Genomic DNA, 14,516 nt, shown 5'->3' on the forward strand with positions numbered 1-14,516 from the left:
CTGAGTTCCAACATCTAGAAGCACCGTGAACCTCCACAAGTAGCATGTTACGAGTCACGATCACCGCGACTGATAAAGTGATACACCGCACCTCCGTTGTTAGTCTCCTCGCATAAAGCTGATCAAGTAATGCTTCGCTCTTTTTGCTTCCAAATTGGTTGCGATGCTGTAACGAATTTGACGCAGATGAACCAGTCCTGGAGTGAATCGTGCCGCAAACCTTATACCTTACACCTGCTTTGTTTTGTTGGGTTTTGCAGCGTACGTGGGGTTCATGCTCATACATTAGTTGTCAGCATCATTTTTGACCGTGAGTATTGTTTCACGAGCGGACTTCCCACCGATGGTCAGGGAATCATCTAGGGATGTCGACTCACATTCATGTCTAATGTTAGTGGATGCCGGCCGGAGACAGCTTTTTGATCCGTCAAACCATCGTGCCTGACCCGGCATTAGCCCACGAAATTTTACTGGATGTGGTTCATGCCTGACATACTCTTGCGAGCCGAAATTTTTTTAGATGTTACATGGTGGATTTCACGTGTGATAAAGGCTCTGCAATGGGGCCTCTCTTAAAGAGAGAGGCTCGAGAACCCATGTTGATGTTGGTGCACCCCCAAAAACTCGTTAGATAGACCAAACAGTATTGCTTTTCAGGGGAGCTGTGATGCACCCAAACACTTCCACCTTCATTCATTCACATTCCCATTGCATGTTGAAGCACTTAATCAGATCTCTGTGTCCTGAAACACTTCCTATAGTGTGCCACTGGCCCTGACTGCAAAAATACATCCGATGTTGGTCAAGCCTAGCATAGTAGTAGCACGGTGAAAGTTTCAGCACACACACGTAGTTAACCCTTACACTCAGAGTTTGGCTCACATTGGACACCAATTGTAGAGCATAGATGTTTCAAGAAATATTGATGTTGCAAATGTAATGTTGCCCAAAAATACTAAATTGATATTTTTCAACAACAAATCCTGTGAGAATTGAGTACAATTGGGTCTGGCCTGAGCTTCGCACACTCCACTGCCTGTCCAGTTCACTGGTGATATGCAAGATCTGGAGCAATTAATGGATTTGTTTGCAGACTAGCCACTGGCCATGGCCCTGGTTACATCCAGATGGATATGATCTTAAGGTTGGCATGAGATAAAAAGGCTATTTTTATATGATTGGATATACATATATATTAACAAGATTTTTATGATGTGCCTCAATTTTGAAGATTATCAGATTGTAACTCTTATTTTTCAAAGCCAGAAGTAATGATGTCTTTTCTTAAAATATCTACTTTGCATTGTGAACACCACTGTCAGCATTATCACTTGGTAACAGACTGGTGATTGCCCTTGCATGATATTGGTAGGCTTGGTAGATTGATTGTTCTCAAAATGCTGGCTGGAAAGTGATTTGGCTCACCTGTGGTGTGGTCTGGTGACTGAAAATCACATTGTGGTACAATCCAAGGCCTTTATTTTGTGCTTTTGTGTGATGAAATTCAGTCTAGGATTAGCAGCAAATGGCTGAAGTCAAGGCAAATGATCTTCACATCACCTTCAAGGCCGGTTTCATTCCTCTCCCCAAAAAAGTGTGTAGTCATAAATGCCAACAACCATATCACAATCACACATCACCCCACTGATAACATGAATGCTTTCTCTGGAGCTCAGTCCTCCCAGAGGTCTGATCTGAATAAACCGGAAGATGATGTACTGAGGTTTATGCAGCAACTGCTTCTGAATGAGCAGGCATTAGAGCACTTTTCTGGCAGGTTTTGGGGGCATGCTGTAAACAACACATTGAATAGTCATGTGTTACTTATCTGACTTATCTTATCACAAATGCTTATCTTGCTTATCACAAATCACAAATGCTTGCTGCAGATATTTTAAGTTTTATAGCTGCAGTGCTGAGTGATTGTAAACAGTGTTTTGTCTAGGACTGTGTCCTGTGTATGTGTAATTATCCTGAGTAAACCCATTGTCGCCATGCTTATGTCATGTACCACATATGTTCAATAAAGCCAACATTCTGTAGCCATTATCCATGTCTGTTTTGCATTTTTGTGTGCAATGTCACATACTTTTGTTTTAAAATGCTTAACTGTTTTATTGACTAAAGCTGTAACAAGCTTGAGAAATTTGCAGTTACCATTTATCTTCTTTAAACTAGACCATACCTAAGCTTCATAAACATTTAACATAGACCATGCATGCATGCTTTTTCATGTATGTCTGTTTCAGATCATCTGCAATTGAAACCTGCTGAGATAAATAATGGATGATGAAGAATATGGTTCAGACTCAAGTGATGAAGACTATAAGCCAGGAGGTGATGATGCATGATGGTGTGCTTTTCATTTTTGTGGCAAGCCTCTGACCTGGTATGCCTGGTGCTGCTGGCAAAGGGGATGGTTTGTATATACCACAGGCCATAAATCAAACCCAGAATAGTCAAGATGGAAAGATTGGACCTGTGCATAATGACTGATTTGGTAATTTTGATCCAATATTGATAGGATCAGATTAAATCATTATTCTCCCACCAAGGAGTGGTTATGTGTTTTTGGTTAGGCTGCATATGCAAAGCTCAAGTCAGCCCTGTACTTGAGTTTTTCCCATGTGTTGTACAGGGTTCAGATGGCAACACTGCATGGTTAACTCTGAGCAGAAACTAGCTAAAGGCAAACTCTCTGAAAATAATGTCATCTTTCCTGACATGATAAATTATTGCAGGTGAGTCTGATGTCAGTGAGGAGGAAGGCGAGGGGGATCCGGAAGAATTGGATGCTGTTCTGAAAGAGGCTGGGAAATCAGCACAAAAAGGCAAGAGGCAGAAAAGGCAGCCAAAGGGACCCAGGTATGTGTATGTGTGATGCTCCATTGGAAATTGGCACATGGGCATTTGCCCCTTGCTCTTGTAATGACTGCAATTGTGTTGCTTGTTGTATTCATGATATATTTGGAATAACCAATATCCAAATGTAAGAAGCTGATATTACAACAATGGTCATGATTACCTGATAAATTGTCATTGTATTCGAGATACATTTCGGATGGTTAATTTCCATGCATATATCTGTTATATCATGGCCATCTGTCACAAGCCTGTAAGAGGTCGTGGTTTCATGTTGTTCATCAGAAATCGTTTTTGATCACTGGGGGGACGTATGGTGACCACAGCATCAGGCATTGGGTTGGGCTCATCAGTAGATGGGTTTGTGTTTTCAGAAAGAAAAGGGCTTTGGTACTGGAGGGAGAAGAAGACACGACCCCAGAGACACATACCACAAAAACGGAACTTGAGGAAAGCATACAGGCCGAAAAACTGCAAAAGCAAGAGGAGAAAGAGAAGAAAAAAGCGGATGACCTGTTTGCTGGTGAGTAGGTTCGCCATTGAATGTTTATTGTCATCAGAAAGGATGGCTGACTGGTATGTTTAATGCAACATCTGGACATGTATAATACAGTTCTGATTGGTTGCGGATGCGGACTCAGGTACATCAGACTAGCCGTTATACAGCTTCTGCTACATCACACCACGCATACATTTGCGAGTCGTACTTCGGAGTGGCGTCAGCCCTGCCGGGGTCGACTCATGACATGCCACGTGGTGTTCCCAAACGGAAAATCTCGACTCATGACATGCCACGTGGTGTTCCCAAACGGAAAATCTCGACTCATGACATGCCACGTGGTGTTCCCAAACGGAAAATCTCGACTCATGACATGCCACGTGGTGTTCCCAAACGGAAAATCTCGACTCATGACATGCCACGTCGTGTTCTCACACGGAAACTCTCTGCGGGACTGTGCTGCCACCTGGCGCTGGCTTCCGCCGCGCTGACTCGTGGCGGGCCGTCAGACTTCATGCGTGACTGTGCTGCCACCTGGCGCCGGCTTCCGCCGCGCTGACTCGTGGCGGGCCGTCAGACTTCATGCGTGACTGTGCTGCCACCTGGCGCTGGCTTCCGCCGCGCTGACTCGTGGCGGGCCGTCAGACTTCATGCGGGACGTGAGCGGACCGAAGCCCCGGCCGAAGCCGACGGCCGGCGCCGGTCTGGGCGGCCTCGTGACGGCGGCCGGCGGCGGGGCAGCCTCGAAGCCGGCCCCGGAGGCCCTCACCTCGAAGCCGGCCCCGCCCGCCAAAGTCACCGTCACCAAGGTGTTCGACTTCGCCGGCGAGGCGGTCACGTGAGTCCCCCAGGTCGCTGGGGCTGCGTGCGGTTACGTGCCGGTTGCGCTTGGCGTTTGTGTGCTGGTGTATGGTGGCCGAGCTTAATGTCATAGTGTGTCTACGCCACACTGATATTTTCAGTTGAGCAGCGTCGCAAATTTAATGTTACAGTGTTTCCACGCACACTGACGTTTCTGATTGTTTGAAATGTCTAAGGCAGACAACGGCCATTATATTTCGTAGCATTCAGCAATACCACGTCTGCAACGTACAAGACTACTGGTAGTGGCGTCCTACAAACTCATCTTTACAAATGAGGACGTCATAGTGCCCGGGTCCGATACGAGCATGCCATACCCACCGTATATGATAGATATAATACCGTGTTCCAAGCGCACGCAACGCTGAACTTCGCATGCGTTCAGGCTGCAGGGATTGCAAGGGAAGTTGAAGATCTCACGGCATGGCATGCTCGGACATTGACGAACCGAGTTGTGGTTGCGCGCGATTTCACCCGGTTTGTTTGTTGTTGCAGCGTCACGAAGGACGTGGACGTTAGCAGCCGCGAGGCTAAGCGGGCGGCGACGGGCGGTACCGGCAGTTCACAGCCAAGTCCACAGATGGCAGTGCCGTCACGCCGAGGCGGCCTGGCCGGCCTGGTGAACAACCTTGGCAAGAAGCCAAAGATGAGCGTGCTGGAGAAGTCCCGGCTGGACTGGGTCGGCTTCAAGAAGGAGGAGAATCTGGAGGAAGAGCTGGATCGGCACAAACGCAGCAAAAACTCGTGAGAACCCATCTGGCTGTTGTATGCAGGGTGGATGGCCTCCTATGGACGTTTGTGTTCTTGTCTCGTGACACGGCTGAAGCATGCTTTGGGTGCTGCGCTGCTGTGTGCGCTCAAGACGTGCAGACAGTGAAATCGGAGAATTCGGTAGATATCCGAGAAGGTAAGCGACTATTTATCGCCAGTCGTACATGAATGTAAATCATCTGTCCGACGAACATCTGTCCGACGGACATCTGTCCGACGGACCAGCAGTCCTCAGCCGTAAAAAACTACGTCATGAACTACATTTGCAGTCAAGTCTAGAAGCGCTTCAGACCTGGCAACCGAAGGACCCGCGAGATGAAAAGCAGTTGGCAAGCGCATTCCATCACTGACGAACTCTGACAGTTTGGTACGCGGTGTTGCCTGCTGTGTGCAAAAGAGCGTATGTGCTGAGGATGCTGGTGTCCCGCAGCACCCACCGGTGGTCTGGCATGGTGCGTGCCGGTCTGACGGAACCCTGCATATGTCATCACCAGCCGCCGACAGGTGATGCGGCGCGGCGACGGTCATTCGCTCCAGGAGTGGCATCGCCCGTCCCGTCGCTGACGCTGCTGCGTTACAGGTTCCTGGACAAGCAGGAGTTTCTGCAGAGGGCTGACCAGCGCCAGTTCGAGCTGGAGAAGTCCGCGCGGGAGCGGAACCGACCGCCGAGATGAGGCTCAGCCGTGCCCCGGCGCCGACCGGGCCGGCCCCGTCCTCTCTGTGTCGTCATCCATCACCGCGCCGCCGCCCGGGCTGCGTGGGATCGGCGAGGCGCGCGTCTGCCGCCCCGTCCTCCGGACCGCCCCCGCTCGGACCGAGCAGTCGATGCCGTGCGGACCCAGCGGTCACACCGAGGCTACACACGTGGCGTGCGGCCATGACCTGAGCCCGCCAGCCTGGGGCGAGGGACTACTCCTGGGAGCGTGAGTCTCGTGTATGGCGGTCGGCGCCCCGTCACCGGTGGGGCTGGGACGTCTCTGATGCCTCCGCCGGGACAGGCGATCAATACAGACACGCACTCTCCGCACGCTGTATTTGTAACTTCGGAGCATAACACACGCCGGGTGAGGTTTCTAGACAACTCAGCGCTATTCAGCAACACAGGGTGACCAACAACAGCCAGGTATCGGGCAAAGGTGGGCGCCTGGTTGGTAAGCACGAGCGCCCGGTACGCACGGGTAATCAGCATCCCGACTGGTATCGGGGCAAAGGTGGGTGCCTGGGTGGCGAGCACGAGCGCCCGGTACGCACGGATGATCAGCATCCCGACTGCACTCCTCGCGGCGCTTCTGCGAGGGGAGTTCCTTTACAATGGCTTGGGACGGCACACCTGCCGACCCATGACCTTGGTGTTGACGCCATTTTCGTTTCGTGGGGGCAATGTCGACCAACACGCAGTGAAAGGGCACACTGTATTCCACACTACAGCACACATGCAAACTGGCCTGGTCCTGTGCTTACAAAACCGGGCTGAACAACGAACTAACTACTCACACCTCACACATCCGATGGGGCTAGAGTGGCTGAGCGCCTCCCTGGCCTCGGCATGGCCCGCCAGGCCAGGTCAGGTCAGCAGGTCCATTGAGAAGGCGGCGATCAGGTCGGTGCTCTGGGTGGCCTGCCGCTCTCGCTCCCGGTGGTACTGATCCGAGTAGTCCTACGTGACAGGTGTGGGAGTCAGCCTGGGAAGCAATCACTCTTTCCCTATCAACCTCAGTCGTCATCTTTCTCTGCCTCGATCCTCTCCTCTCTCACCTCCCGTCCTGTTTTCACTTTCTCTTCTGCTGCCCGCGAACTCGTCACTATATTTCCTTCTCTCCCTCCCTCCTCCCCCCTCCCTTTTTCCCTCCCTTCTCCCTCCCTCCCTTCCAAATCCTGCCTCTCCTTCTGCCCCCTCCCGCCCCTCTCCCTCCCTTCTTTCCTCCCTCCCTCCCTCCCTCCTCACTCCCCCTCACACCCTGCCTCCCGTCCTGCCCCCTCCCGCCCCTCCCCCTGCCTCCCTCCCTGCCTCCCCTTCTTCCCTCCTCCCTGCCTCTCTGCAATGCCACTGACCTTGAGCCGGTGGCCGAGGAAGACGGCCCTCTCCCGGCTCTTCTGCATGTACTCGATCGACATCAGCCAGCGGTGCTCCAAGCACTGGTCGCACGTCGGTCGCTTACTGGAACACGCACCATCAACAATGATATGCTTGTACGGTACACTGCGCAAAGTAACGATGTGTAGCACAACTTATTCCATACTCTAATGAATAAATAAAGTGTTTGATGTAAATATAAAAAGCCAATAAATGAACAGCTTGTGTGGTACATGCCAAGGGATGAGAACAGCGCTGGAAAAGACGTACAGGTTCTAGCCATGAAACAGCTCACTTTTAGCATGCCGAGGAAGAAAGGTATAACTTTGCGAAGACCTTGGCGAACATAATAATGGTACTGCCCAAGGAATGGGGGTGAAATGCCGTGGTACCCTCCAGCCATTTGGTAATACCCATACTGTGCATAAAACATTGTTACCCGGACACTTCGAACGGAAGCATCCCATTTCATTCAACACTGCTGTAAAACTTCCACCTGGCCACGAAACTGCGCACAAGGCACGTACCTGGGCGCCCGCTTGAAGAGCATCATCATGAAGCGCGTGGCTTCGTTGGTGATCTCCTTGTGGAGATGCTCGAAGCGGAAGCGCACGTAAAGGATGTTTTGGCGCGTCTCCTCATCCGTTTCGCCACAGAAGGGCGACACGCCCGACAGGAGCAGGTAGGTGATGACGCCCAGCGACCAGACGTCCGTCATCGGGAAAGCCGGCTCGTCGACCAGCAGCTCAGGCGCTGCGGCGGGCGTGGGCGTCGTCAACAACCGACCCCCTCATCGTGAGATTCGACCCTCTCGCCGTGAGATGCGGCCCTCTTACCGTGAGATTCGACCCTCTCGCCGTGAGATGCGGCCCTCTTACCGTGAGATCCGACACTCGCCGTGAGATGCGGCCCTCTTACCGTGAGATCCGACACTCGCCGTGAGATCCGGCCCTTTCACGGTGAGATTCGGCCCTCTCGCTGGCCAGCCGGCCCTCTCACCGACAGGCAGCGCAGGCGCAGAGAGGGACAGGCGTGGTCTAGATCGCGCACTGGACGAAAACCCGCGTAACCATGACCTGGCCTTGATCTAAAGATCTGCGTCGGGCCTCCCACCTTGAGGTGATGCCTCGAATGCTGCGCTCTGTCCCACAGCCGGTATCGCCATCCGTGCGCTGAAGCGGCCTCTCCGCCCCTGGCCTCACCGGTGTACTCGAGGTGGCCGGCTCGGCGCACCATACGGCCGAGCCGTGTCACGCGCTGTGCCGAGCCCAGGTCCACCAGCTTGACGCTCAGCCGCCGCTCCGATGCCAGCACCACGTTGTCGGGCTGCAGGTCCAGGTGCGCCACGCCGCGCCAGTGCAGGTACTGCAGGCCGTCCAGTACCTGCCCGGCCGCGCCGTCGGTCAGCGCGGCGGCGGTCCGGGCGGCGGCTGGGAGGTCAGACGTCGCGCCGCGTCGCCAGGTGGCGGTCATGCTCCGGGCAAGGGTATAGAGAGCAGACGCGTCTCTGTGGTGACAGACTGGCGTACGGCGCGATGCGTTGGGACGTACGGTGTGTGATGTGAGATTCGTGAAGCGTCATGTGACGTGACAGCTTCGGGGTGATGTGAGACCGGCAAGAAAATGGCAATGCGACGTGACGAATGACACTTCATCATGTCCAGGGGTCGTACGTCAAATCGAACGCACATTGCGACGATCGAATGGTGAACAAGGAAGCTCCCGGACCGGCGGAATGTGGCGCCCCTCACGAGGGAAGTGTCCGCTTCACGCACATCGGAGCCGGTACCGACCACTCATGCGCCTTGCCTGGTTGATGACGACAGCGACCATCTCCTCAGTGTACTCGTGCTGCTGCTGGAAGTAGTTGAGGACGTCCGGGCCCTCTAGGCTCTCCATCACCAGCACGTACTTGTTGTCCATTCTGCGCAGAGCGACGGCAGTTCAGCCATGGTCCGGACGCCGCCGACGCAGCGCGGGCCGATCGGCTGTGCGCACTTGCAGGGGTGAGAATTTTGGGAGGGATTTCGAACGAAGAAGGCGGTTTGTGAGCAGTGCCAGCTATGAGCTTTGAGCTGTAATGGTGTTTGGATGGACCTTTCACACATTGGAGAAGTCCATCCAAAGTTTTTCGTCACGTTCTTCCAAACACCTTTCATTTTTGAATTTTAATATCGCTCCTATGGTTGGTTGTTTTGCACGGAGTACAAGTTACTACCGCTACTTTCCGCATTGACATCAGGTAAGTTTCGCCCACGGATGGTGCAGCGGTGGTAGCCAGCCCGATCAAATCGCTCAAGGTATCACGTTTGCTTAATGTGAAAGCTCCCAAAGTTAGTACATGGCTGGCGAATAGGGGCTATTTGGAATAACACACAGAGGCCTTGATTTCGCGTTCGCATCTGGCTAAATGGCACACCTGTGACCCACAGTGGTCGTGCGATGCGACCATACGCCGCGCCTCTGACCTTGAGGCGTCGCACGGGGTCGTCATGCCGTGCGCTTCTGACCTAAAGGCGTCGTACAGGGTGACCATATGACGCGCCTCTGGCCTATAAGCGTCGTACAGGGCAACCATACGACGCGCCCCTGACCTGTAGGCGTCGTACAGGGCGGCGATCCTCTCGCTGCGCAGTGCACGGAGCGCCTCAAACTCGGCGGCGGCCGCCTCCTGGTGTTCCTCGGAGGCGTCCAGCAGCTTGGCCGTGCGGATGGTGCTGGTCTCGGTGTTGACACACATGGCCGCCAGGGAGAACCTCCCCCTGCGGCCGAACCGCTGGCCGTCACGCTACGGCCTCAGCGCAGCGGTGCTGCTGCCGCACGTTCACCGATGGCAGGTGCATCTTTGTGGGTGAGGCTGTGCGATTGGACTTCATACAACCAAAACAGGGGATGAACCCCCGGTTATTGTCATTATGAAATGGCAGTCCTTGTGTCTAAAATTATTGGTATATATATATATATATATATATATATATATATATATATATATATCAATATGCCGGAAGGTAGGGGCTGAACGACGCCATCAAATAGGCATTAGTCGGGTTGGTTCAAATTCCCATCCTATGATGTGCGGTGGCATGTAATTTAGTCACGTGGTGATTTTGTCCTGTCCGTGAATCTGGCACCGTATTACCAAAATGAGTAAGTGAAGTAGTGGGGAGCTAGCCATTGCTGAATGCGTTCGTAAGGCGTGCGTCAGAGTGACGTGACGTCAGTGACGTCATGCGTGTCAGAGTGACGTGACGTCAGTGACGTCACGTACTTCAGAGTGACATGAGCGGCGCGATGGTTCCGGCTTGCGTGGTCTGGGGCTCGTTATGTGCCGGAGCTGCGGCTATGCGGCGGGACCGCTCCGATTCATTCGTGCTGCCTGCTAGGATGTTGTCGTGTTCTGGAATCGATCCAAATACGGGTCGAATGTGAGTGGCGGGAGCCGAGCTGCTGACGCGGAGGGCGAGACCGACCTGTGAATCTCGGCCAGGAACGAGTAGGTCTCCTCGGGCGAGCCCGCGGTCAGGGTCACCGGGTGCTCCTCGGCCTCGTAGTCCAGGTCAGGCCGCGCCTCCAGGTCATCCGGCTCCCTGCCAGCTTCTGTCATCTGCTGCAGCAGCTTCTCCGCCTTGGTGCACTGCACGCTCCGGCTCCAGCCTGTGGCCGGCGTGGGGGGGGGGGGGGGGGGGGGGGGAGGGTAGAGGTGTGGCCCCGCTGTGCTGCCGGCCATGTCCGCGGCGGGTCATCAGGACTCAGCACTGGGGCTATATGGGGAGCACTGACGCCAAAGGCTTAATGTGACCTTCTCAGCTCGCTGTGGAAGTACACATACACTAGAACGCAAGAGCCGTTCGTAGTCCGCTTGTTTCCCTGCATTTTGCCGTGTAGGAGCTCGCGGAGGCCTCGGTCAGCATCTTCCGATCACATGAGGCGCAAACACACGGCGATGGTGGCCACCGTCACGCGCCGTGCCGTGGCCGCCAGACCCACCTGCCTTGCGGGTCCTGACTGTTGGAGTGGGCACGCTGTGCGGGCCCCAGCCGAACTTGTTGCGCGCGCTCAGTCGGAAGTGGTAGTTGGACTCGGGCTGGAGGTCGTGCACGCAGAAGAACTGGTGGGCGATGTTGTCCGCCACATCCGTCCAGCGGTGCTCGACTGGCGGCGCGGCGGCGCGGCGTCAGACCCTCCGCAGCAGACACGGGGCAGACCGCACGACAGGCACAGGTCAGACCCGCGTAACTGACAAAGGTCAGATCCGCGCAACTGACACAGGTCAGATCCGCGCAGCTGACACAGGTCAGATCCGCGCAACTGACACAGGTCAGACCCTCCGCAGCAGACACGGGGCAGATCGCACGACAGGCACAGGTCAGACCCGTGTAACTGACAAAGGTCAGATTCGCGCAACTGACACAGGTCAGACCCTCCGCAACTGACACAGGTCAGACCCGCGCGACAGGCACAGATCAGACCCGCGCAACTGACGAAGGTCAGATCCGCGCAATTGACACAGGTCAGACCCGCGCAACTGACACAGGTCAGACCCTCCGCAGCAGACACGGGGCAGACTGCACGACAGGCACAGGTCAGACCCGCGCAACTGACAAAGGTCAGATCCACACAACTGACAAAGGTCAGATCCGCGCAACTGACATAGGTCAGACCCTCCGCAACTGACACAGGTCAGACCCGCGCGACAGGCAGAGGTCAGACCCGCGCAACTGACACAGGTCAGATCCGCGCAACTGACATAGGTCAGACTCTCCGCAACTGACATAGGTCAGACCCGCCCGACAGGCAGAGGTCAGACCCGCGCAACTGGCACAGTTCAGACCCTCCGCAACTGACACAGGTCAGACCTTCCTCAGCGGACACGGGGCAGACCCGCGCGACGGACACAGGTCAGACTCGCGCAACTGACACAGGTCAGATCCGCGCAACGGACGCAGGTCAGACCCCACAGCTGGCCCACTGCGCGGGTCTGAGTGCACGGACAAGAGCTAGCAGCGCAATGTCGTAATTGTGTCACTGTGGCGCCTTTTGATGAACGACTTGCAAGAGCGTGGCCCATAATTGGATGGTTGATCATAAATCTAGACCCATATAGATCCTAAATGAGATTTTCATAGATATTCTAAACCTCTCGATCCATGCACGCAAGATGTGATCGCAAGCTTTGCTAAAGGACAACAGTCAGTAAGTCATGATGCACCTGAGTGCAGATAATGCCCGCGGACAGCACCACCCACGCGCGGCAACTTACTGAGCTGCTTGCACTGCAGGCCGTAGCCCAGAATGGGCGCGTGGCCGTTGTCAGCGGGTACCTTCCATCGGAGCAGTACCTCCTTGTCCGAGTAGTCGACCACGTCAGGCAGGTCGCACGATCCCGGCTCGTAGCCCATGTACAGACTGGGGGAAAGCGGAGCGCCGTGTCAGCCGCTGGCCGAACTCTCACAAGCCGCTGGTTGAACTCTCACAAGCCTCTGGCCGAGATCCCACAAACCGCTGGCAGAGCTCTCATAAACCGCCGGCCGAACTCTCACAAACCGCTGGTTGAACTCTCACAAGCCTCTGGCCGAGATCCCACAAACCGCTGGCAGAGCTCTCATAAACCGCTGGCAGAGCTCTCATAAACCGCTGGCCGAACTCTCACAAACCGCTGGTCGAACTCTCACAAGCCTCTGACCGAGCTCTCACAAACCGCCGGTCCAACTTTGACAAGCCGCTGGTCAAATTCTCACAAGCCGCCGGCCGATCTCTCACAAGCTGCAGTCAGTCTGTGCTCCTCCGATTTGTAAGCCTCAACACACCATACAATCAACGTTTACCTGGGTGAACATGGTCTAGAAGCGTTATAGATTGCAGCACGCGAAATGGATGTCGTAACCCCCGCCTGCTTAAGTGATAGAGATAGCAATTTTGGAAACAATATGTATGTTGAAGACATGATACTGCATTTCCATGAACACTACAGTATAATATGCAAACGCTAGTGCCCCGAGCAGCCAAATCATTCGATTTAATTATGATTTGATTTCCGTTTTATGTGAACTGGACTCTGAACTTTCAAGAAAAGGACATCAAATACAAAGTAAAGAAATTATTTGCCTTCAGTGCCAAACACACAGCTTGGAGAAGGAAAGAAAAGGCACAGAGATACCTGGCTATGGTTTTCCCATGGCCGGGTAGGGGAAAATCTCTATCTCATTTCACGGCACAGTGTGTCATTGTCACAGAGTGTTGGCCTACCCTTACAAAGAAGGGGCATGTTCAGATTACCTACCCTAGTAAGAGCACCCACATACCGGCACTTCGCCACGGTCTGCCCGACCATGTTGCGGGCGATCACTTTGTAGACGCCGTGGTCAAAGTCCTTGGCAGGCTGTAGCCTCAGTAGAGAGCGCCCCTTGCTGTCCTCCAGCAGCTTGATGCGCCTTGTCTCGCCGATCACCACGTCATTCCTGCCGCGAAAGTGGTGTGGGTTCACGAACTCATCATCAGGGGTAGTAGAGTCACAAGGTCATTCGGTTTGAGCGGGGGTTCAGGAATGTTAGAAATGTGGATGGCGGTGTGGGAGGAGTAGGAGTCCGCTTAATACATCGAGTATTGCGATACATCACCGGTGTTCGGTTTGCACTTTAATTAAAGAGTGGCCGCAGCACGCTCGGCCCCTTGTTTCAACACCTACGGTCGTGACAAAGTGAGCAGGCGAGGCCCTCCTCGTCGATGTGATATCATTGCATCGATAGAGGATAGCGAACTTAGCAGCCCTAGCGGTAGACGGTCATTAGGTCATAAGTTGTTGCCGTGGGGTGCAGGTATCACGTGAGGAGTCATATGTACCAATGATATACGAGATCAGAAAAACCCGGCTCGATTTTAGATGGTTTTTCTGTTTCGCGTTCAATGTTAAAACTGCTTTCAGCACAATATAGGCTATCAACTTCAAGTGTCCCGATCAGTTTTCAGCAGGAGATATCGATTCACTCTTCCGTCCGCACATCTTTATAGGCGCATGTTCGCCATATGTTCGAGCATTGTGTACGGTGTGTGTGCTCATCCGCATAGAGAAAAGAAAGCATTCAGCGCTCGGCATGGGCATATGTCTGTGCTAGATCTGTTGCAACTTTCCAGATCTGGCTGGGATACATTCGCCTAGCTCATTGCTATAAGCATCCAACATCAGATTGGAAGAACTCGGACAATGATGTTATCAAATCCTTTACACGGCTCGTGCTCCATAAATCGCGTCTTCATGAAAATCATATTTGTGCGCAAAAACGGCAATTGGGACGTGTGCTTGAAAGGCGTCATGCCGCTTTGTACAAACGAGCGGTCTTTTTGATCAATCTTGTTTTGTTTTATCTCTTAATCTTTTGAATCAGGGCGTTTAAACTAGGTGACCTTCCTGCCGCTGCCAACCTCGAGAAGAAAGTGGCCAAAATCCGTGAA

The 14,516-nt window shown here is 53.6% G+C and overlaps 2 protein-coding genes across 4 annotated transcripts in view; one reads left to right on the forward strand and one right to left on the reverse strand.

Moving 5' to 3' along the window:
- The first annotated feature begins 208 nt into the window (after positions 1 to 208).
- Yeti (yeti) lies at positions 209 to 6,016 on the forward strand. Its single transcript, XM_037238759.1, has 7 exons — positions 209 to 310; positions 2,250 to 2,337; positions 2,742 to 2,865; positions 3,237 to 3,385; positions 4,007 to 4,199; positions 4,718 to 4,966; positions 5,574 to 6,016. The coding sequence occupies exons 2-7, from the start codon at positions 2,283 to 2,285 to the stop codon at positions 5,665 to 5,667; spliced, it is 864 nt and encodes a 287-aa protein (XP_037094654.1). The 5' UTR covers positions 209 to 310; positions 2,250 to 2,282; the 3' UTR covers positions 5,668 to 6,016.
- A 375-nt stretch (positions 6,017 to 6,391) lies between these two features.
- Positions 6,392 to 14,516, reverse strand: part of LOC119114740 (obscurin) — an 86,369-nt gene continuing 78,244 nt past the window's right edge. For all 3 annotated transcript variants that reach the window (XM_037238757.1, XM_037238756.1, XM_037238758.1), the window contains 10 exons: positions 13,370 to 13,525; positions 12,328 to 12,473; positions 11,055 to 11,219; positions 10,538 to 10,721; positions 9,662 to 9,829; positions 8,877 to 8,991; positions 8,270 to 8,450; positions 7,595 to 7,820; positions 7,046 to 7,151; positions 6,392 to 6,650 (listed from right to left, as the gene is read on the reverse strand). In XM_037238757.1, the coding sequence (XP_037094652.1) occupies positions 6,558 to 6,650; positions 7,046 to 7,151; positions 7,595 to 7,820; positions 8,270 to 8,450; positions 8,877 to 8,991; positions 9,662 to 9,829; positions 10,538 to 10,721; positions 11,055 to 11,219; positions 12,328 to 12,473; positions 13,370 to 13,525 (1,540 nt within the window). In that variant the 3' untranslated portion in view covers positions 6,392 to 6,557. The remainder of the gene's footprint in view (positions 6,651 to 7,045; positions 7,152 to 7,594; positions 7,821 to 8,269; positions 8,451 to 8,876; positions 8,992 to 9,661; positions 9,830 to 10,537; positions 10,722 to 11,054; positions 11,220 to 12,327; positions 12,474 to 13,369; positions 13,526 to 14,516) is intronic.

The sequence above is a fragment of the Pollicipes pollicipes genome, unplaced genomic scaffold (assembly GCF_011947565.3).
Source record: "Pollicipes pollicipes isolate AB1234 unplaced genomic scaffold, Ppol_2.1 Scaffold_3087;HRSCAF=3621_pilon_pilon_pilon, whole genome shotgun sequence".
Classification (NCBI taxonomy): domain Eukaryota; kingdom Metazoa; phylum Arthropoda; class Thecostraca; order Pollicipedomorpha; family Pollicipedidae; genus Pollicipes; species Pollicipes pollicipes.